Consider the following 23,814-nt stretch of genomic DNA (forward strand, 5'->3'; position numbering starts at 1 on the left):
ATGAAATTATAGTAAATAATAATAATAATAATAAAACAAAATAGAATAAGACTATTGTATGAACACTAAATATTACAAACATAAAAATTAAGTCTTTTATTTTTAATACTACTACTACTACTACTATTATTATTATTATTATTATTATTATTATTATTATTATTATTATTATTATTATTATTATTATTATTAATTCTTACAAATATTTCAGCAAGTCTATGTTTCGTATTTAAGTGGCGAGTTTCTGTTATACATTATGCCTTGCAATACCAAAATTGACCAGTGGATGTCAGAAAATCCTTGAGATTAAAAAGAAAACTGCTTACGCAGAGATTCAACACACTGATATCCATGCGGGATTTTAATGTTTATTGAATATAATTCGGTATTTAAGGTATTTTATTTAGAAAATTTAGAAAATTATTTGAGTCATTCACTCTGCAAAATAAAAATAAAAAAAACTGTTCTTCAGTTCCACTCATTGTCATATCAACTTGTAGAAATTATTTTTATTTACTGTAGCTGTATTTAATGAAACTATTTTTCTGTCAGTGTTAAAGAAATGTAAGAATGAGAAAGTGCATAAAGTGCCTCGGTGGGAGGGATTCTAGCCGCAGCAAACCAATGTATCCCGCAGTGCTCAGAGAGGCTGGGTTAAACTTTCCAAGAGTTCAGGCGGAGAGAAAAGCGCATCTCTGTTTCGGGTACCCGATGAGCATCGCCTCAGACAAGACCGGACCTTCCGACTTTGTTTTATGGGGATTTGTTCAAGCACAGTAAAAAACGGGAGTCTGACAAACATTTAGAGGGATATCAACTGGACGGCTGGTGTTTCAGAAATGGTTTTGTCTCTCCGAAGCAGGTGTTTGGTTTTGCTGTGCTTGACAGCTGTTCACTGCGGCCCTGCAGCGCTTCAGGTAGGAGAAATTTAGTCAGCTTTATGTCTGAAGAATCTGGGTAAACAATACTGATACAATGCCTGTCTGCCAACAACCTCTGTTATAATACACCATCTTACAAAATCAAACTTTTTGAACTCTCTTCCACATACATTTTTTATGATAAACCAGTGTAACATACTTGTAAAATGGAAAGAAAATTATTATACGTCGCACCTCCCCTCCGCCCCCTGTTTTTTCCATAAATGATCATTTGAAAAGTGTGGCGCATTCTTCTATTAATTCCTCCAGTAACCTTTTGTTACTTCTGCAAATCCTTTGGCAGGAATTTATTTGTGCCTTTTGAAAGACATGAAAACATTGAGATTATAACTACTCCACTGTAGCTCAGGCTGAATGTTTGGGGTCTTTGTTCTGCTAAAAGACAAAACTCGACCCCAGCCTTCACCTAGGATTACCCTGTATTTTTCTTCATCTGCCCACTCCAATCAATTTCCCTGTCCTAGAACCCCACAGCATGATGCTACCATCACCATGTTTCACCAGTGGGATGGTGTGTTTGAGAAAATGTGAGTTGACTTTCTGTCCCATAAAACCAAGAGTTTTATGATGTTCACTATTTTCTCCAACAGGCTATTAGGCTTTTATTGAACAACTTTACTGATATTGAGAATAAACTACGTACACTGTGTAGCATGGTGCTCTGCAGGTTTAATGTGCCTCTCATTCAAAGACAACTGGAGATAGACAGCCCAAACAAATAGATGTATGAATTGATTTATTCGCAGATTGTGACTTCCTGGAGGCACTTGGTTGAAGTGGTGCTTTTTTAGAAGGTCTGAACACAAATAAACATCACACTTTTCAGAATTTTATTTGGAAAACATTTGGAAAAACATTTATTGTTGCTCTTCCACATCACAATTTTGCCCAGCTTTGTTTTGGTCTAATGTAAAATCCTGACAAACTGCAGTTTGTTTTGTGGAAGTCACTGTATTTGTTGTTAAATATATTTCACAATTTACTCACATCTTAGTTTGTCTAGATCATTTTCTTTTCCTACTTGCATCAGCTGCTGGAAGGCACATTGGCTGTGTCACTTCTGTGATCATATTTTACAGTTTTCACTATTGGGAAACTACTTCATACTGTTTGAAAAGAAAAAGTTACATCTGGATGTGAATCTTCCCATGTCTTGTCAGCTGGTGGCATTTCCCCTTTGCCTGGAGCAGGTAAAATAAGCACAGGCCAGACTCTGAGCTGCACTTCTAATGTACTGAGACTAATTGCAATTGTACAAAGCCTTCCATATGCTAGCAGAGGAATTTAAGGTATGCTGGAAGGGGAAATTGTCCCAGTGAGCTTGTGATTAATAACCCTACTGAAAGGATTAAAGGCACTTTCTTTGAGGAATTCTGTAAAGACATTTTTTCTCCAAAGCGACTGTGGCAGCCGTGCTATTTTTGAGCTGGATTATCCAATGAACATGTACCTTTACCCGCAGTTATGCAAAAAAACAAAAAAAAAGGCAGAGAAACAACATTTTGGACTTAGTTTCCTCTGACATCTGCCAGACATCTTTAGTCCAGCTGTGTCTGCCACTGGGTTTGTGGTAGTAGAAGCGAAAGGAGGTAAGGGGAGTCAGAAACCGAGATGGTTCAGCTGTGGGGTCTAAAATCGAACCATTAACCACAACAGAAATATGTCATTAATATGGTTCTAATTACACGGAAAACAGTTTGCCATCATGGGAACTCTGTTCCGTGCTGCCATATTTTTATGACAAATTACATCATGCTTCACATCTGGATGACGGTGTTTATTCACGTCATGTTTTGCCACCATTAAACTGAGGTAACCTCTAAACTCATGCCCTCGTTCCATTCGAAGATTTTCTTTCCTGTCAAGACTCCTTTTTACTGCTAGCTCGGCTCACGGCCCGTTGCATTTTACCAGCAGTCCTGCATGGATAAGCACCAGGTGGTGGGAGTGCTGCGTCAGATGGAGAAGTTCTTGAAAGGCCAGGAGATCCGGTTCACAGAAGGTCTCCGGATCATGAAGTCAAAGCTGGCATCGCTTCAGAACTCCGTCTCCAAGTTACCTCAAGCTGATCAGTCAGCTGGTGAGTAAAAACAGATCATCATCAGTATTATTGTTAGATGTTCCTCTGTTGACAATAACTTCAAGAAAAGCTCAGTTTATTTAAATATCCTTGATTAGACTGAATTATTATTTATCCTAAAATATTATGTGGCTTGATTTGTATAAAGGAACAAAAAACACAACCTTAATTTTTTGGTATGTTTGCTGAATCCACCGTTTATTTTTCTGAAACACGGTTGCCAAAGTTATTTTCATTTTGGATCCATATCAAGATCATAAATGTCCTCAAAGGGTTGGTTGTTGCATTGATAAAACCTGTTAAACTGTCAAAATATGAATAAAGAGCTCTCTATGCATTCATTCTTAAAACTAAACAATATTGGACATCTTTTCATGTTGACATGATTTGACAGTATACAGATAAAAACTGATGTGATTGATAAAACAACTATTTTTTGAAGGTTCTTTTTTGTGTGCCTGCAGAGTGCAGAGGATCATATAAAAAGCTATGTCGAGCCAGATTTGGACCCCAAGCCTTCAGTTTGACTCATATTCTACATTATTACTCGCAATACTCAGTATTTTATTTTAACAGATATTTTCAATGGATCTTGAAACAACAATGTGCCAGAAAAGTATCCAAAACATCCAGACCAATTTTCGGAACAGTTCCAACAATCAGGTCGTTTACAATGCAGTCAGTGCAAAACAAAATCTCATGCTGTGAAACTGTGCCTTCAAAACTTAAAAAGTATTTGAAAAGTTTGTCAATTTGTCATTTTATGACCACAAACTTTAATGTATATGATTGGGATCTTATGTGAGAGACCAGCAGGAGGTACTGCATAAATGCTGAGGATAGTATTAATGAGAAAAGCAGCCAAGAGGCCAATAGCAACTCTGAAGGAGCTGCAAGATTGACTGTTATAGAGGAAATGCCAAAGATCTGACCTGAATTCAAGGAAAAGTGATGACAAGAAAGCCACGTTTTGGGAAGAAGTTGCTTTTGCAAAATAAGATCAAAATTAAAACATTTTACCCGCATATGAAGAGCCATATTTAGCATAGCATATCAGACTGAACAATTATGGGGAAACATGCCAGAATCATGCTATGATGCTTGAAGGAAATGGTGTCAAAATTGTAGCTATAATTGTAGCAAAAAAAAAAAAAAAAGCTATACAGATGCACATGATATTTCTTAGATTATTACAAAAACAAATCTGTCTTTGTAGTTGTAACGTGACAAAAAGAAAAAAAGTTCAAGGGGTATAGATACTTTTACAAGTTTCTGGATGTGTGCTCTGTCTGAGGTTTTCAGTGAAGGACGGCCAAGTGGAGGAAAACCGAATACTCCAAAGTATCGGGTTTGCAATATTTTGGAAAAGCTCACAAGTTGTATATGATCTTCAAACGAGGTTTCACTCGGTGAGTGACAACAGAAAGCCAGATGAAGCTTTCTGTGCTGTTGTGTAATGGAGTCATCCTGCAGTTCAAGACTTTCTTCGTTGCAGAGCTGGGTACTTGACAGGGGAAGTGGATTTGTGGAATTGTGTTGCTTGGCGGCAGACTCCGGGACAAATTTGTTTGTGATGGACCCTCCAGCTCATAACTCTCTGAAGAGTGCTGCACAAGGCAGGAACAGGCTGGTATTTTATAGAGAGCAGTAAGACCTCAATAACAACTCACAGAAACCCCCCAAAAAACAAATAATTTTTGCATTTACACATTCACAAGCCAGCTTTATTTTCCCACAGAACATATTGCACTCAGGAACGACCTCGGTATTTTAAATATTGAAGTTGGATAAGTGACTAATAATATTATTTCACTTGCTTTAGGAATAATAATGTAGTGAATAGGTTTCTACTTTGAAATCCTTATTTGTTTTTCATAACAACAGTTGAAGAATTTTGGAGCTCAGTATTTTCAGCTACTCTGCTAAAGATAAGTAAAGTAGAAAGCCTTGAAACAAATCTTATCCTTGTTAATGTTTTGTGAAAAGCTCTTAGTCTTCTTCTACGCTATTTCACAAGGTTGGCACACACACAGAGCAAGACATTTTTTAACTTTCCTCCTTAAAAAAAAAAAATCTCTCTCGATCGTACAGAATTAAGAGTTCATGAATTTCTCTACTCAGCTAACTCCACAATATTTTATATAAAATTTTTTGCCTGATGAAACACTTCTGTGTAGAATAACAATTTTAAATTTTTCAGCATTATACTCCAATATTTGAAGTATAAATGTGATTTTGTTTCAAATAGTTCATGATGCTGTGCACTGTAACAAGGCTTGTGAGGCCTACAGTATCACAGATCCTCCACCTTACAAAACAGTGAGCATAAGGGGCTTTAAGGAAAGCCACCAGCATGTTAATGTCATCTGACTGAAACACACAATGAAATTCCCAGTAGAGTTTTCAAACTCTCTATGTTTTCTTTTGTGATGGTAGGGCAGAAAAGTCAGTTTTCTGGTTTGCCTTAGCATGTAGATAGCATCAAGTAGTTGTTTTAGGGACCACAATTTTTTTTTAGTGGGGGTTAAGGAGAGCATTATTATTAACCCAAATGAATTATTGCTACGACTGCAGATATGGGTACATTCAGGTGTTTTAAATTTATTTTAGTTTGTTTCCGACTTACTGAGATCAATCCACGTCTGCCTTACTTACATGGCATGATCTGCTGTATTTTCCTGTTTTAAAGAGTGGCTATAAAATCTGTTTTATATAATATTTAGACCCTAAGGAATAAGTATGTAGTTACTAGTTTAATATTCTGATCAACTCAGAAAAGAATAAATAAAAATTAAATGTATTTTACAAGAACAAAGTGGCAGGTGGTATATAAAAACTAAAACTATTTCCTACAATGAGTTTTATTTTATTTTTTTGGTTTTCATGCAAATAGATTTACACAAACTGAAAGTTTTCAGTGCTTCTACAAAAAAAAGTGATCTCATTTTAAGGTTGTCTTCACTTCTTTACTAAAAGCACCAATAAGAGTAGAGTGTTCTGACAACAGAATTAATAGTTCACCAGTAATATGATGTTATGATTCTGATACATAAACATACAACATGTTCAGAGAAGTGTTTAGCAGGATTAACTTGTCCTGTTGTTGACCTAAAACTATGGTTTGGACTTCACCAGTATTTGGGGAAAAATCAGCTGGCTAAGTTTCCACAACACTTGGGAGGGAAGAATAGAAAGTCTCATTAAAGCCCTAATAAAAATCTTTTCCAGTAACCAGTCTTACATAATGTGATTATTATTCAACTTTTAAAGCATAATAAATGAAATAAATTCTGACTTGTAGGGCTTCACTGACCCATAACAGTGGCTGATCCTTCGCCGGTTGACTGTAAATGAGGCATTTGAACATTTGTTTCCCATGAAGGCTCCGCGCTGCCCAGTGACACGTGTATATCCCCGGGCGAAGAATGCCAGAGGATGCTGGGAGGCTTACTCCACATGTGACCCTCCTTACTCTCCTTCTTTCCTCCACAGCTCCGGCCACCTGCCCCTCCCTGGACGCCCCTGCACATGGAACAAAGTTCGGCTCGAAGCATTTCGTCGGACACGAAGTCCATTTCGTTTGTTCGCAGGGGTACCAGCTTCTCGGTTCTTCTACGCGGGTTTGTCGGGACAACGGCACCTGGTCTGGTGTCAGTGCAGTTTGCAAAGGTGAGCAGCAGTTTATGGAGAAAATCATAACAGCAAAAAATTTGTTATTTTACACATTTTTGTCAAACTAAAACCACAAACTTCAATGTATTTTTTGGGGTCTTCTACGTGACGGAACAACACAAAGTACATAATTGTGAAGTGGAAGGAAAATCTTTTTTTTTTTTCCCCCCCAAATGGAAGAATATAAAAATGTGTTAAAGTCTAATTCGATTTTTATTAAGCAATTAGCTTTTGCGGAAAGTGAGACTGGGGGCGTTGGGTGAAGATGACTCAGTGGCCACTACCATCTTAACCAAACTTTTAAAAATTCATATCATTCTAAGTACACTAAAGCTACTTTAGATTGCCCACATGTCTTAATGCAAGGTTTCCTCCACAAGGTTTCCCCTAGAAAACCTGCTGAGCCAGGTGTTTGGGTGTTAGGGCAGTCGTTCATCCACCGGCCCATCATGTTTTTTAGTTTAAAAATGTTTAAAGTTGACAGGAAATTTTAAAATATCTCTTTATAATTATGTTATTGAAAGATTGGAAGATCAACACCTGAACACCAACTACAAAAGCCTTAAAAAATGCAAATATTTTAAAAAGACTTAAATAAATAAGCGATGCTTAGCCTGGTGGTCCGCCAGGCTTATGATACACTGGAGGAAACCCTGCTAATATATGACTAAAGTCTACCAAAGCTCCTGAAATAAATTATTTCATGGTCTAATGTTTTGAGGTGCCAATTCAAGATTATATGGCATCTTGCCTCCAATTTCAAAACCATCTGTAAGTGGCAATTCACTCATTTATAAGGTGCTGAGAGAAACTTCAGCTAAAAAAAACAACAACAAAAAAACAGCTGTTCGCAGATAAGAGAGAAAAGATAAAGCTTCAGAGTGACGGCAGTTCTTGGGTGAACTGAAAGAAGCACTTGTTAAACTGGGATTAAATGTCTCTGAACACAGAATAACACCTGTACCACATTCCACTGTGGGGTGCCTTCCCCTGTTTCTCTTCTTCATTACCATCAGAGCCCAGGCTACAGTAAGATAAACCACCAGCTCCCCTCCCTGCTGCTCATGTTTCTCCGGTTCTTTGTCAGCGCTCCATAGATGGGGTTAGGGCCAACCATTATAACCAGCAGAGTCTGATAGTGCAGAAATATGCCAGGCATGCTACTGATAGTCATTTCAGCCTGAAGTGATGGCGAGCGTTCCAAAAATATTCAAAGTAGCACACTCAGTCGAACATGAACATGAATTTATTGACTTTTCTGGCTAAAGCAACACGATGGGGCTTGACTCTGCACAGTAGAGGATTCCTGCTCAGGAAAAGAGGCCCAGGTTTGCTCATTCTCCAAAAAAGCAACGACAGAGGGTGAAAAACCTGAATACTGAAAGCAGTTTAAAAATATCTAAGTGCAGCTTGTCTTTTCATGACTGGTCCAGTGGTAACCACTGGAAAAGCCAAATAAAAATGAAAGGAACTGCTTGCCATTTGGTTTATAGCTTAAGGGGTAGCAGCTGCTTTGTATTTTCTCCATCTTCTCAGTTCTGAGAGTTAACAAGAGGAAAAAAAATATAAGGCTTAAAGTACTATTAGACCACTTTTTCTGTGCATAGGTAACAGTGAGAAGAATAAGTTTTGTCGCCCGTGAGAATATGGCTTTAATCATCCCAGAGGACGGAACCTGCAGCATTTCAGCAGCAGAAGTAGTGGTCTATGACAAATAAATCAGATGTGTTAAAACACTGAATAAAATGTATCAATCAATGAATCCATTTTCAATACATTCCTAGTCCTCGTGGGTTTTAAGAAGGCCTGTAAAAAGGAGGCCTCTTGTTTTTTAATAAAAATGAAATTATATTTTGTTTTTTTTCATCTGCAGATATAAGTGAGTGTTCAAGTAACCCCTGCCAGAATGGAGGTACGTGTGTGGAAGGTGTCGGCCAGTACAAATGCACTTGCCCCCAGAACTGGAGCGGCTCTCACTGCCAGCACCAAACCCAGACTGGTCAGTAACCAGATGTTGCTCGGTTTGTTTGCACCTGCATGTCTGCAAAGTCGATCCAACTTTTTAACCATGTCCCCTCCCTGACGCAGCACCGCCCGAGTGGAGCGTTATGAACGACCCGGCGTTCAGTCGGCGACCTCGCTGTGCCCAAGTCAACCAAGCCCAGCACTGCAGCTGTGACGCAGGCTTCCACATGAGTGGCACGTCTGACAACAGTATCTGTCAGGGTGAGCTGTAATTATGTGCTAAATTAATTAATCCCTGTAGGGAAATTCTCCTTTAGCTAGTCTTCCCCTTAAGGATGTGAGGTCAGCCACAGAGCAGCTCCCTGTGGCTGCATGGTTGGCTGCAAGTAGCAGATGTTGCGCAGACTTTACAGCAGAAAAATATCACTGAAGGCTCAATTTTTTTTCCTCATTTGGCTGCAAAAGGGAGAGTAATATGTGAAGCTGGTCTGTGGCAAACAAAATAATCCTCTTGTAAGGCCAAAAGCTGATTAGCATACATTTAGGTCAGAGTTTAGTTGTTTATGTTTTTACGTCTTGAGTAACTTTGTAAAAGTGGAGGGATTTAGGTGAAAAGAATCAAAGTAACTCTAACAAGTGTTTCTCTGCAGACGTTAATGAATGTGAGGTGTATCGGTTGGACCAAGGAGGAAAACTGTGCGTCCACGAGTGTGTGAACGTCCCCGGCTCATACCACTGCTCCTGTCCCGGCGGTTACAAGTTGCTTCCAGATGGGCGGAGCTGTGAAGGTGAGTGACAGGGTGGAGCTGAGGACAAAGGCTCATTGACGGGGCTTTGGCTGCAAACCCGTGGAGGTATGCACGTCCACCGAGCGTGATATCTGTGTTTTAGTAAGACAAGAAGTCCTCAACAGAAGAGATTTTCTGCTTTCCGCAAAGGTGTCTGCCTCAGGCCTCGCTCCGGATTTTATATTTCAACCTTGAAGGTAATGGTGCCTCACAGCTGGAAAAAATGACCTCACGCTTTTTCCTTCACAAGGCCGTTCAACGGAGACTAAACTTAAAAACCCAAATAGGGTGCAGCACTCCACTCCCACCCCAATGTCCACACTGTGGTGACCATGAATCAGGGAGTCGGTCTTTCGCCACTGCTGTGTTGTCTCTTCCAGATGTGGATGAGTGTTTGAGCCAGAAGCATAACTGCAGCAGAGGGACATCTTGCATCAACACTGGGGGAGGCTTTCGTTGTGTCAACCCCGAGTGTCCCCATTCCCATGGCAACATCAGCTACGTCAAGACATCTCCTTTGTAAGTGAGCACGACCCAAAGAGGATCATTTGTTTTATCGTGTTTATTTATTTTTTTGTCAAAGTAAATTAATAACAAAACATTACATACAGTTGAAACCAGATATTTGCATACACCAAATAAAAAGACAGGAAGGGTTAGATTAGAAAACATTACAGAAGAAACACAAAATCTTACCAGGTATTTTTTATCTAATTTGTAATAGAAGCTACAGAGATCCAAAACATCCATCATGACAACAATAACTCAAAACTGTTATCATGACAAGAAATGTATCATGATAAATGAAAAACAATACAATAAATGCCCTCCCCTAGTTAAAACTGTATATTACGTCTTCTTTCTGCACTAAACTTTATTTTATTACTGAAAGAATGAGATGATATAAGTATTTTCCGTAAGTGGACACATTTTGTCTCTTGTGCTGCAGTCAGTGTGAGAGGAACCCCTGCCCCATGGACAGCCGCTCCTGCCATCTGGCTCCTAAGACCATGTCCTTCCACTACCTGTCGCTGCCCTCCACGCTGCAGACCCCCGCCACGCTGTTCCGCATGGCGACCGCAGCTGCCCCCGGTCGCACCGGCCCAGACAGCCTGCGCTTCGGCATAGCGGGGGGGAACTCCAGAGGCACTTTCGTCATGCAGCGCTCAGACAGACAGACCGGTGAGCTGATTCTGGTGCAGCAGCTCCGCGGGCCTCAGGAGGTCAGCGTGGACGTGGAGATGTCCGAGTACGCCGACCGCAGCTTTCAGGCCAAGCACGTGGCGAGGGTCCACATTCTGGTTTCGCCGTACAGTTTCTGAACCTGGAGGAGATAAAGAGCTCAGACTGAAGCCTGTACAGGAACAAGGAAGAGTGAACAAAGGCCACTGAGGGGAAAGAGAAAATGATGCAAACCGGTCACAGATTTCTATCCAGTATGCTTTAAGAATGATGCCAGGGTCTTAAACAGTGCTGTTTAAAAGCATAAATTTCGCCTTACGCTCAAAAGATAATTTGAGTTGATACAAAATGGAGTTCTAAAGCAAACATTTCATTTATTAAAGGAGAAAAAGCTACCACCACCTGCCTAGCTCTATGCGCAGTAAAAGCATTTCTAAGGAATTGGTACTCCTCTCGACAACCGTAATGAGAGCTTATATTCGCAAATGGAGAAAATATGTAATAGAGTGAACCTTTTAAAATTATACTTGGAGAGCAATAGATACTTAGAGTATCCATTAGTAAGAGGCTGAGTAAAACAAGGGATCCTGCAAAGCCAAAACTATTGTGGACCAAAAAAGAGCAAAATACTTCTCACATTTGTTTAAAATAATCCATTTTGATGACCACCTAGACATTTATGAAAATTTGGGATACACTTTTAAACCGGCCCCAATTTTCTTAATTTTGGGGGATCGGTGATCGGCAGATATTTAAATGAGAAACAGATTTTATCCACCAATCTTATCTACCTCGGCAAAGGTACTGTCCCCTGTTGCTCTGCTGTGAGAGACCGTTGCCAGATTAGGGGCTTTGTTGCTATAGTTAGCAACTTTCTAGACAGAAAAAATTGTAGCAGCAAAATCAGAAACAGCAGGTAAGGCTTTTTACGGATTGTGTGCGATGATCGGCCACAAAACTGCAATCGGTGCAGTATTGTGTACACTGCTGGAACAAAATTGGAAATTTTTTATGAGGTGTGTGACCTGATACATTTAGCATAAAACAAAAACAGCTTTTTAGAAAAGAAAAACCCGTCAATTGACATATTGGTGGTAATGTGATGTTCTGAGCTGCTCTGCTGCTGCAGGACCTGCATGACTTAGTTCAATTAATTGAACCACAAATTCTGCTCTCAACCTGCAGCAAGAAAAAGATGTGGTGGGATGAGTATGACTTTGAAAAGGGCAATTTATGCTGGAAAACCCTGCAACGTGGCTGAAGAAGAAAATATTCTGCCAAAGAAAAATCTCATTGCTTGTCATCACAAACCTTTGATCCCCAACATTGGCACAGCTAGTTATTAGGTTCAGGGATGCAATTACTTTTTCACGCATTGCCAGGTTTGGTTTGGATGGCTTTTTTTCCTTTGATGAATGAAAAAACTGCATTTTATGTTTTGCCAAATGCAAAATACTATTTCACAGCACTGTGGTTTATGAAGTGTGGTTCAGAAAAAGCACTACGTCTGTATGACAGCGGTCCTCAAATCCAGGTCTCAAGGGCCGCCGGTGTGCTGCAACCTTTAAGTCCATTTCTGCTTCAGAAACACGCCTGAGTCAAAAAATGATGTCAGCAGCATCAGGATGAACTTACTGCCTGCGGGGAGGAGATTCAGTCATTTGATTCAGGGGCCACAATGGAAAAAACAGTCAACAGTCAATTTGTTGCAAGTAATCAAATTAAATTTATCCAAGTAAATATATTAAGTTGTCACATTAAACAAGCATAAATAAAGACAGTTTGACAAGCTTAATTTGATTACATGTAACAAATTAATCATTTTTTAAAGTCCCCCGGTAGAGGATCTCATACAGGGGCCTCATAATCATCCTGACATGGCATTAGTGCTTGTGTGGCTCTAATTTATTGGAAATATTGTTGCTGGATTTTGAAGTGTAACATATTATTTGCAAATCATATCATATACTGTATATTTGTGATTTTGATTTCGTTTTGTACAAGCTTGCATTCATGTTTTGCCAACAGCCGCTGCAGCATTTACCTCTCTGTCATATTCTGTATGTTATGCAGAAATACTTAAATTTTTTTCACAATGCAGTTGAATTTGGCGCATTTACTGACATACTTTCTGGTCATTTTTAAATAACTCCAACATTACTGCAATAAAGCCAGTCCAAGGTTTCAGTATGCATTAACAGAGCCTTTCTTGATGCAAGACAGTGGACTATTAAATGTCCTCTTGGCGGTATTTGTTTCATTCAGCTGCCACTGGGGACTGAATTTTAATGAGTGAAACGCAAATATGTGCGTAGCTGATAAATGAAGGCTGGATGGCTGCAAAAGCTTTTCTTGATGAAAGGATGAAAGACTAGAGAAGAATATGTGTTCAATAATGTAACCCACGAAGGAAAAACTCCTTGGCGATGCAAGTCAAAGCATTTCCCAAATGTCTTGGAAGGAGAAAAGACGACTCTCACAGTATTTTTATTTGATATAAGTAGAAGGAACACCAACTGTCACATCTTAAAAACATATCTCACTGCGTATTTTTGTCGGGGAGAGAGAAAATGGGCTAATGCTCACCACATGTGTCGTCCTCCTCGCGTGTCTCCATCCAGGGGTTTACTAGCAATAAAAGAGGCCGAGAGAGCCGCATGCTTTCAGAAAATCAAAACACGTGTCCAAAAGATACACTCTGCTCCTAAAATGACTACGTGCCTCAGTGGCAGTGATAACATTTTTTATTTTATTTCTTTGCATGTATGCATAGGGCTATGTTTCAGTCTTAAGTTTACGTTTTTAGTTGAAAGGACCTTACCACTGGAGTGCAGTGAGGTCCTCACGGGACATTAAAATAATATTTGAAACTCCTTTTTTTTTTTTTTACATTTGATTACATTAGATTGGGACATTCACTGTTAGTTTTTTTTTTCTAAAATATTTGAAAGAAAACGCAGCTTGGGAAATTAAAGCTAGGTATAACATTAAATGACATGTTTGCAAAGCAGCCAATCCTGAAACGCCATTCAATTTTCTTGGTAGTGTTTGGCTGTAGCTCCATATAAGTTTCACTGGTCGTGCTAAGAAGGTTTTCAAACTCAAAAAACTTTCCCAGAATTCACGACCTTAACCCTTGGACAAATCTCAAAAGCTGGGTTCATACCAAGAAACCAGCCAATATAAGTGAGCTTTACAATCTCATAAGAAGTTGAGCCAGAATTGTGAATGAAGTGTGTTGATGGCAACAAAAAAAATATGTGGTGGAAATGTGTTAAACCAAATATTAGTGGGTGGTTTAAATTTGAGCATGTATGTGCAAGAGAAAATTCACAACAGATTCAAAATCTTGTTTCTGTTAATAGTTAATACAAGTTTACAGCAAAAAGGGAACAAATGCCTTAATAAAAACAAAAACAAAAAAGAGATTGTCAAGTCCCTTTTGAGAGTATGTAAACTTATCAAAATTATAACCAGTATCTTAAAGTGTAACTAAAGAGCCAATCAACTTTTTTTTGCTGATAAACTATCCAAATAGGTTTCTTAGGGTACTATTTTTATGTTTCAGTGAATATTTTTGTCATTTTGATCTAAGCTTGTTTAGTAGAATTCTCCTACTTCTTTAAATTGGTACGGTAAAACAACCAGTGAAATCGTAAATGATAAAACATGCTCCTGAATTCAAATAATATTTATTGAGTGCATTGTACAGTTTGAAAAGAAAAAAAGGAAACCCTTGATATTGCCTCGTTCAATTGCAATAATAATATTTATTGAGTGCATTGTACAGTTTGAAAAGGAAAAAAAGGAAACCCTTGATATTGCCTCGTTGAATTGCAATACTTCAGGCTGATTTCAGAAAAGTAAAATGACAAAAAAGATGAGTTTTCTTATCCAAACACTTCCCACTTGTGGAATCATAAAAGAAGAAAAAAGGCAGAACTGGGCCAAAACCAACCTGTACAAATAATTCGAGGTCAGCTTCAGGTGTCTGCAGTTTTAAATAACATCATAATTCGCCATCATAAGCACAAATATTTCCAGGTTTCCAACCAATACAAAAAGAAAAATTGCAATGAGGACATTATAAACCCATTCAAGTGGTCAGCCAGTGCTGACCACATTACTCATGATGTGTGATGACGTTGCCAAGACAACCAAAACAAGCTCTGCTGTTAGATTTAGACTACATCCAGACAAAAATAAAAATCAGGCAGGTCTTTTGAAAAGAAAATGAAAAAGAATAAGACTGAGACAACATGTTTGTTACTAAGGTTTCTGTGAATTCAATAATTTTATCAGTAATTAACACAAACATTGCAAAGAAAAAAAACTGCAGACTGGAAAATATTTTAGGACAGTGCAGAGCATATGGAAGCACACATCGTAAACACACATTACAGTAAACATGGAAAAAACACATACAATAAACGCATAAGTACACTTGAGACACAAATAAATAATGAAAAAAAATCACTAAACTTTGCATTAACGGACATACAGCATATTGCTCCACATCTCACGCACACAGTAGTTCCAAAACATTAACTCTAATTCTACACGTCTCAACTAACCCACCTACAATTAAATTTATACAAATCCTTAATTTCTCTTCTTTCCCTCACACACATTCATTAACCCTCAGGATGTTGGTTCGTTTCAAACTGAGACACAAAAAAATACTTTCACTCAAGTTGTTCTCAGAAACCCACCAAACGAGGCCTCACAAATAAAAGACGAACACGTAGGCACAGCTTTGATCCTCAAAGTGCGTAAGAGCAAAAGATCTATGCAAAATTACCGTGTTGCAGTTTACAAAGTCGTTTTTACATCTGGTAAAAACAGGATGCTCAGGACGCTCCCGATTTATGCAAAACGTATTTCCCCAACTTCTACAAACATCGGCAAGTTTTGATATAAACCAAAATCCTGATTTGATGTTAAATATTGTAGTTAAAATCTGTCTTGTGGCTGTAAAATTAACTTCCATTTATCATTTTTTAAATACTTATTGTGGGGAAAAAATAGGCATTCAGATATTTTGAAGAGTTAAATCCTATCATCCTATCATATATTGGAGAGTACGCTTATCCATGAGGCTCTCTCCAGCAAAATACATCTATAGTGTATGACAGAAATAAATATATAACAGGAAATACTCTCTTTGGAAAGCTCAAAACGGACGAAGAAAGACTGATAAAGTAAATCTTTTGGTCTGTAAAAAGACAAGAACTGTTTCTTTCTGTTAGACGAGGTAAGAAAAACATGGAAAGCAGCAACAGCTTCCCCCCAAAACTGCGTTGCCTACACAACTCTGAGAGGTAGCACCTACTTAAGAAGATGCCCTGAAAAAAAAGAAAAGAATAAAAGAAATAAAATAATGGCACTCCACCATTGTCCACTAGAAAAATCCTAGTGGAAACTGCTTCAGCGTCAGGAGCAGCTTCTGTGTTTCTCCACCAACTGGAGGTTTTCTGCATCACTCCAGCTTCGACATCTCATACTTTGTCGTCATGATTTCCTGGAAAATAAAAATGCAACAATAATTCTTATAAGTTGTTTCCTTTGTTTGCATTTATTTAAACCAATCATCTGAGGCTCAAAAGCCAAACTGATAAAACAGAAGTAGAAAAGCAGTACTTTCTGCAGATTAGATAGTAATTATTACTGGGGCGAGTGTAGTTGTGTGTCTTATTTTGTGGTTTCAATCTTTATAAAAGTTTTTCATACCTCATCAGAGTCGAGCAGGACTGGAAGGGCTCTGCAGGGATGAAATGAGAAGCACACAGTTACAATCACACATGCCTTAAATTAAAAGAAAATCTAAAAGAGAATAATTCACTGCACTTTTAAGGATGCTTACACATCAGTAAGAGAGCTTGGAATGTTGTCCTCCACCCACTTCAAGTCTTCATCCTGAGCAAGTAAAAAAAAAAAAAAACAGAGAATCAGAGCAAATACTGCCACCTGCTGATACAACAAACCCCAAAGACTTTTAATCTAAACCTTGCTCCTATTTTATGAAGTTATCATTTAAGGAAGATGCTGAATAAATAAGTTAAGACAGAATAAATTGAACGCTGCAGTGTTACTCACTGGGTTTGTTTCTGGAGGCTTCGCCGTGCCGTTTGTCTCAACCTTGGCTGATCTCAACTTTATGCCATCTGCTACAATTTTAGGAGAGAAATCTGTCAACAAATGTTTACACACCTTTCGGATAAAGCTGCTACGATAAAACCGTACCGATGTTTGAAGACGCGACGAACTCTTCAATCTCCTCGTCTTCGGAGTCATCAATGAGAGGCGTGAACGCATACCTGTTGTCAAAGAAATAATAATTAATGCAGTGGACACATTAGTTATTGGTGGTTTAATAACTTGTCTGAACTCCTTCTTACCTTTGGTTGTTTGCGGACGGCCGCCATAAAATCATTATGACGAGCAGAACAAAGGAGAACAGGAATCTCCAGAAAGCGTCCTCAACCCAAAGCTCGATCCAGTCCTAAGAATTAAAATGTAGATTTAAAAAAAACTAAATAAATGAGCAAAAGCCACAGAGGTACAACTGGAAAAGAAAAAAAAGTATGCTTACAGACTGGCAACCTGCTAAGTGCAACTTTTTAGCAGACCAAGCCATAAAGATGATAGAGGCTGAAAGGGAAAGACGACGGTGAGAAACTGCATTATTGTGTGATTTTTCATTTAAGGTTTTTGTTTTTTTCATTTAATAAATGTACTCAAAGGTTGTTTTTTTCTGGACACAAACCTGGTCGGCATGGTAACTTCGCTTTATTACAGCTGTATAAGGACAGGTGTGGCACTTACCAATGACGGCGAATATTAGCGTGTTTGTAAAGTGCCTGTAGAGCGACAGCTTCACAGGGTTTCTCCTCAGCTTCAGAGTCTTGATGGTTTGGGCTAAGCTGACAAAGATGTGGCAGTGGTAGTCAAGGGAAACAACTGGCATCACATGGAAACCAAAGTGAAAATAAAAGGTCCATTTGAGCTCTACAGGTTAGTTTGATTTATTTACTGCAGCTGAGAATAAACTGTTGAGTTCACCATTACTGACCTATTTGTTTGGCAGCCATACTGGCGTTTGAGATCCTTGGTGCTGAGAAACGTCTGATTTTGTAGAGAGATGTGTTTTTTTTTTAATATATATATATATATAGATTATTATTACAGGGGATCGTCACCCATTCACAGTTCGGTATTCAGAAATTTTTCTACAAAGTGACTCAAAATTATTCTTGGAAAATTTACCAATTGTTTTATGCAGGACATCTAAAACAGTCAAAAGAAAAAGCAGCTTCTGAGGCTGAAATACCTATTTGCAATGCTACTGCAATCAAAGAGTGCCATTCAGCATTGACTGGCTGTGCCCTCCACTGTGCGTGTCATCAAATATTAGGCATATATTTGGTGTTTGAACTTTTAAAATAGGCAGTGCTAAATGTTTTTAGATGGGGTCTCCAGTATCTATCGATTTTATTTATTCAGATGCAGCTATGGACTCTAACCCCCAGCAAATACCGCGGGTCCACCGTACCAGATTATTTAGATCTTTATATTTAGACCCTGAATTGTACAACCTTCAGTAAATACTTTCATAATCAGACATAATAGTGACAGGTTTTTTTTCAAAATCTTCTGTAAAACTTTTCTATTTTTGACATGTGGCTTTTATCAAATACAAAATAAAATATTACTAGAAGTTAGGTGGTTCACGGGTTATTAAATAATGTTTTTTTTTACATTTCAGTCATTAATCCAACTTTGTTGTGGGTTAACAAATGGATTTTAGTGCCTATATGTCAGTTTATGACCAGAAAGTATTTTGTTTTTTTCTAAAAATGCACAACTTTAAGTTAAAGCTTGAATACCATCTGTGCAATCAACAACAGTAGGATTGATTGTGAAACTCAGATCCTCGATAGTTCAGTCTGACATCCAAATGCAGAGTTTGTACAAAACGAGCCAGACTAAATACAGGGAAATATCATTACACAGGAAAGGATTAGAGGAGAACAGTTGAATCATTAACAGAAGAAAAGAAAACAAGCACATGTAGAACCAATGATTAACATGAATTATTTCCTCCCAGATGCAGGATAACAGAGAAACCATACTTAAATTATGTTACAATTCACCCATTTAAGGTTTGAGGAGCAGAAGGGAACCACACAGGGGAAAGTTGCAGGAGCACAAAAGGATATCCACCAGCATAAAGAAGAATCAAGCAGAGCCAGGGGAATGTTGGCCAGCAGGGCCAAGTCAGAGTCTTTTGTCTGGAGGGGAATCAGAGTGCAAAGGACACAAAAAAAGAAGAGAAAGATGAAGGAAAAAAAAACTCAGATTGGATGGGAGATAAGAAAAGCAACACAGCAACCAAAACATTTGACTATTTACCCAAATGGATATAAAAGAAAGAAATCATCAATCCCCAAAAGCAAGAGTTTCCAAAATCCACTGGCTCACCATGAGCACTTCATGTTTCATTAACCGCTGATTATTGCAGCTGATGAGTTTACTGGAAGGATATGAACCAGATGGCGCAGGAATCAAACACAGCCAGAACAATGGCTGTAATGAGAGCGGGGCCATTGTCTGGACCCTTCAGTATGAATCCCAAAACGTATTGAGGAAAAACAGATTGTGATGTCACGCTGAAGTCTAAACATGATCAATAATAGTTTATTTGGAAACAACTTCTATAAAAAACTAGATTTTTTCCCCCTCAGTTTTGTTTCATAAAAATTATTTCAAATTAAAGACGTGAGAGCTCGACTCACCCCTGTGATTCTCAAGACGCCTTCAAGGCTAGCAAATGCGAAGTAGAGGACGCCGAGTCCCACGACTCTGTGCATCACGGTCCCGAGCCGCGGCCTGAAAGAAACACAACAAAAACATGACGGTAAACGCTTCATATTTCAAAACCAAAAACAAGTATGACTGCGTTACAGAAAATGAGATACTTTATGATGCCGTATCCCAGGCTGACGATGATGACGAGAAGTCGTGCCAAAGTCCTCTTGAGAGCGGAGAGCAACTCTGCAAAGATCAACAAGCCAAGAGCTGCAGAAATGGAAAAAAGAAAACAGAATTGGAAATTTCAAGATTTGCTTCATGGTTTTAAATGTGTATTTTGCTTTTTTTTTCCCCCAACGTTTGCAGTGTTGTTAATATGCCTTATTTCTGTTCCTTTATTGTTCCCTAAAATAATCAACCAGGGTATTTGAAAGGGGATATATAAAAACCCATTTCGCTGATAGGAAATCAAATTTATCAAAAGAATTTTGCAAATTTTGTTTTAAATAACAAAGTCAGATATAGTTTGTGTGGTCATCTAGAGACACTCACAGGCAGAGCCGACGACATTGGTGTTCTCATATTCGGCGCAGAAGAGAGCCTTCTCCACCATGCCGAGGAAAATGACTCCAGCTATCCAGAACTGGATCCTCAGCAGATCCTTCCAGTAGCAGGCTGCCCAGACGAACCACAGCAAGGCGTACAGGATGTACACGGCACACATCACCATGTAGAACTGCAAACGGAAAGACGTTAGTCGATAATCAAATCATATATGGAAGCAGTTTTTCTCCATTTATTAGAAATTTCTCAAGACAATCTCCACTAATGTCTTGAGAAGAAGCTTTCCTTGCATTTTTTTCCTCTTCAGACTACAGAGTTAGGTTTAGATCTATAAGTTGCACCTCACTCTAACATCCAAAAACTCAGATCTACTGTTCAATTGACAGATTCAAATTTAACTACAAAGAGACAGACTTAATGTTTGCAGCAATATATCACATGGGAATGAAAAATAATCTTAAAATGAACATGAAAATGTGTCTGTGACACACGTTGCAAAACTAACTCCTAGAGTTTTGTACTTACGATCATGAGTGGCCACTCTGTGACAGAAATGTAGCCGTGTTTCCCTCTCATCACCACATTAACTGGAAACGACAACATCCAAGCATCACATAAACATAAATAGATATCTGACATTAAGGAACATATGGAGCCCCGGCTGATTTCCAAACCAAGCTTTTATGGTGAAATATCTCACCTGTTAAATTCCAGTTAGTCTCGTTTATATCAGGAATGAACTTAAGCACCAGCAGATAAGGCCCATTCCTCCATGTGGTGACTATGACGTTCTCTTTAGCGCTGTCAATGTCGTACTCATCATAAATCCAGTTAGGGTCACTTTTTTCCTGCAAAGTTTTATAAGTAACGCAGAAGCAATAAATCTTTGGACAGACTTAACTGCAAGGAAATCAAAAGTAGCACAGATAATAAACTTAACTGTTCTGATTCGTTAGCACTAATTATAATCTACAGGGTTCCTGCACATTTTTCTGTACATTCTCTGACTTATAATAAATTCAAATGTCCATTATGAAATTCACTACCGAGATTTCTTCTTTAAAAGCAGAACATGCAAAAGCCATGGACAGACAGATGGACATACAAACACTGCAAAAAACACAACATCTGTTATTACAGATCTATTTTGTGCTCAGTTTCTAGTGCAAATATCTTTGTACACTTGACATAAGACAAAACTAACTCACAAGCAAATTTTAACAAATATATAGGACTCAATAATCCTTCATACTGATAAAAGAATTACTAGGTCCACTGGCATTTTTGTCCCCTCTTATAACATGGGAAAATGTTTTGTTATAAGCAAAATAATATCAATTGTCAATATTAAAGAATTATTGACTTAAAACCTCATATATCTTGCACTAAAGTTAGTTGTAAGTTCCTTTTGTCTTATTTACAGTGAACTGAGATGTTTGCACTAGAAACTAGATAAAAATACTTTATAAAATGTTGTTTTTCTCAGTGAATGAACATATTACGACAGTCTGGAAAACCATTTTCCCATCCAGATCCAGATTTGGAATAATAGTACATGAAACATTGTAGTTTTTTTAGACTGTGTAGGGATTCTTGATCTTAACCTTTAGTTTTGATGTCTTTATGTAAAGTAAGGAGTGAAAAATATTTAAGTTTTCTTACAGGTCCTTCACTCCCGCCTGCTAGAACAGCTCGTGGTGCTGCCTTGGCTTTCTGAGAAACAGAGAAAAGTTGCTGGGTAATGAGAAAAGTCAAGCTGTTAAATATGTCGATAAATAATGCTGAAGAACATAGAGAAACGTACGCGGAGCCCAGGAAAGACGTTGCTACACGTAATTGCACCGTGTGTGTGTTCTATGTACTCGCCCTCTGCGTTGGGTTTCGGGTCCAGGCTCGCCCCTCGGCTCAGCGGCGTCCGTTCGTACATCTCCTAGAATCACAACCAAACATTTAGTCGTAAAGGCATAAATAAAAAAATTAACTAGTGAAACTGATGGCTTGGAAGAACTGTACTTACGTCAATATTACTGTATTCATTATAACAGGGGTGGTATTTTAAAAGCCAGCGGATTGTGAAGTTCACCTGCTTGGGACAACTAGAATGCACAACTGAGAAATGAAGATACTTTTTAATGGAGGAAACAAAACAGGCAACATTATAGTTTAAGGTTGGGATGAAAAGAAATTCAGCTGTCTGGATATTTTTCAGACCATCATGGTGTGCAAACTAGAAGAAGCACCAAATTTCACTCTTCTAAAGAGACAGTTTTAAAACTACAAGAGTCAAGCAAGTAGGCTGGTCACAATAACGTATTTTTGCTGGAAGAAGAATTGTTGAGATAGGCATATATTCTTGTTTTGAAACAAGTTTCAATCAATACAACGATAAATGCATAATAATGCAAATACTAATTTCCAAAGAACATTTAGCACTGGAACTGCAAGACATTTTAAATATTCAATATTATGAATTCTCAACAGGACACAAACAAGCATGAAAATGGAAATGATTTCTGTAATTTTTGATTTATCAAGTGATAAATTGATTTATTGCTTGTTGTGACAGGCATACAAGAAAGAACAATACCAGTGTGTGCAATATCAGATCTTACCTTTAAGTACAACATCTGTGTCTGTAAACATGGCTTTATTTAATGTGATCGGTTTTGAGTCCTGCACAAAAAGCAAATAAAGCATGTGAGCAAAAACACTGGAGGACAGTGAGGCAAAGATTAAATTAGGATTGAAAGTGACGCTAATTTACATTTAAAACAAATTGTAGTTCCATCTTTGGATGGAAGTAAACAGCAAACTTCAATGTTGTCCATATGGTTCACCTAGTCTAGACTTAGAGCTCAATTAATATTGCAACTAAAGTAGAGGAAACTGGATCTTCTCAGATCTCTACTTGAATTATTGATCAAGATGTTTTCCAAGGGCAGACTTCAAGAATTGTGCTGAGAAATAAGATAAGGATCAGCTTTAAATGTTACAATTACAAGAGTTTTTAGAGAAAAACAGCCATGATGTTATATTGTAACCCAATTACAGATACGTGGAAAAAAGGGGTAATTAATAACTTTACGGTTCACTACAATACATGGTTAAACAAGTTATTTTTACCTAGAGCTAACTGGAGCTAGTTAGCTCTTAGCTACCCATAGATTGTTTTCTAGCATTTAGGCTAAATGCTAGGAAACCGTCTGCTTTTTATTTAAACTTTTATTAGTACAACAAAAAAGAGCAGCTGATAATAGCATAAGGTTAAATCGACACTCAAAATGAATGAGTTCTATCACCAGCACACACTAAACTCATTACAAGTTAAAATCTATAGCCTGATGCAGCTAGCGTTAGCTTGAGGTGCTGCAGTTATCTACTACCTCCGGCTAATACTTACATTAACCACAAATTTCCATAGCCCTTTTTCTGGTGCCGCGACTGTTTCATGTACTGTGCCAAGTAAAACTGTAAAAAACACCATCCACGGATAAATAACTCCCAGGCTCGGGCAACTCCACGTCCTCATTCTGACAGCAGCTGCCATGTTTCCTCATTGATTTTCCGATACTGGCCTCTAGGAGGCGCCCTGAATGCAGCACACAACTGAGATGAGTGACCTGACATCAACAGCAAATCTAAAAAATGTTTAACATATTGTTCAAATATATAGAAGATTTCTAACGAACTCTAAGCAATTAAAGTTGCTTAAAGTAACTTGGATAAATTATTATCCTTATGATTTTTAAGCTGTTACTTGGACAAAAATAATTAGGTTGTAAATGTTTAAATTCAATGTTTGTTATGCCCT

The 23,814-nt window shown here is 38.1% G+C and overlaps 2 protein-coding genes across 4 annotated transcripts; one reads left to right on the top strand and one right to left on the bottom strand.

The window, feature by feature from the left end:
- Positions 1–675: 675 nt before the first annotated feature.
- LOC122842893 (fibulin-7) lies at positions 676–12,815 on the top strand. Of its 2 annotated transcripts, none has more exons than XM_044137185.1 (8): positions 676–917; positions 2,856–3,021; positions 6,514–6,690; positions 8,567–8,692; positions 8,782–8,919; positions 9,309–9,446; positions 9,827–9,965; positions 10,396–12,815. In XM_044137185.1, exons 1-8 carry the CDS (start codon positions 840–842, stop codon positions 10,766–10,768), a joined length of 1,335 nt encoding a protein of 444 aa, XP_043993120.1. In that variant the 5' UTR covers positions 676–839; the 3' UTR covers positions 10,769–12,815. The 2 variants fall into 2 exon arrangements, with proteins under 2 accessions (XP_043993120.1, XP_043993121.1); XM_044137186.1 differs by having other exon boundaries at positions 2,859–3,021.
- Positions 12,816–14,304: 1,489 nt separating this feature from the next.
- tmem87b (transmembrane protein 87B) lies at positions 14,305–23,622 on the bottom strand. Of its 2 annotated transcripts, none has more exons than XM_044137187.1 (19): positions 23,404–23,622; positions 22,616–22,676; positions 22,021–22,112; positions 21,808–21,933; positions 21,666–21,716; positions 20,704–20,851; positions 20,529–20,590; positions 19,992–20,175; positions 19,607–19,706; positions 19,424–19,517; positions 18,848–18,919; positions 17,454–17,562; positions 17,221–17,279; positions 17,027–17,130; positions 16,872–16,945; positions 16,725–16,795; positions 16,492–16,544; positions 16,359–16,389; positions 14,305–16,149 (listed from the first exon to the last, which is right to left on the bottom strand). In XM_044137187.1, exons 1-19 carry the CDS (start codon positions 23,548–23,550, stop codon positions 16,108–16,110), a joined length of 1,680 nt encoding a protein of 559 aa, XP_043993122.1. In that variant the 5' UTR covers positions 23,551–23,622; the 3' UTR covers positions 14,305–16,107. The 2 variants fall into 2 exon arrangements, with proteins under 2 accessions (XP_043993122.1, XP_043993123.1); XM_044137188.1 differs by lacking the exon at positions 18,848–18,919 and adding an exon at positions 19,174–19,245.
- Positions 23,623–23,814: the final 192 nt, after the last annotated feature.

The sequence above is a fragment of the Gambusia affinis genome, linkage group LG13 (assembly GCF_019740435.1).
Source record: "Gambusia affinis linkage group LG13, SWU_Gaff_1.0, whole genome shotgun sequence".
NCBI classification, from domain to species: domain Eukaryota; kingdom Metazoa; phylum Chordata; class Actinopteri; order Cyprinodontiformes; family Poeciliidae; genus Gambusia; species Gambusia affinis.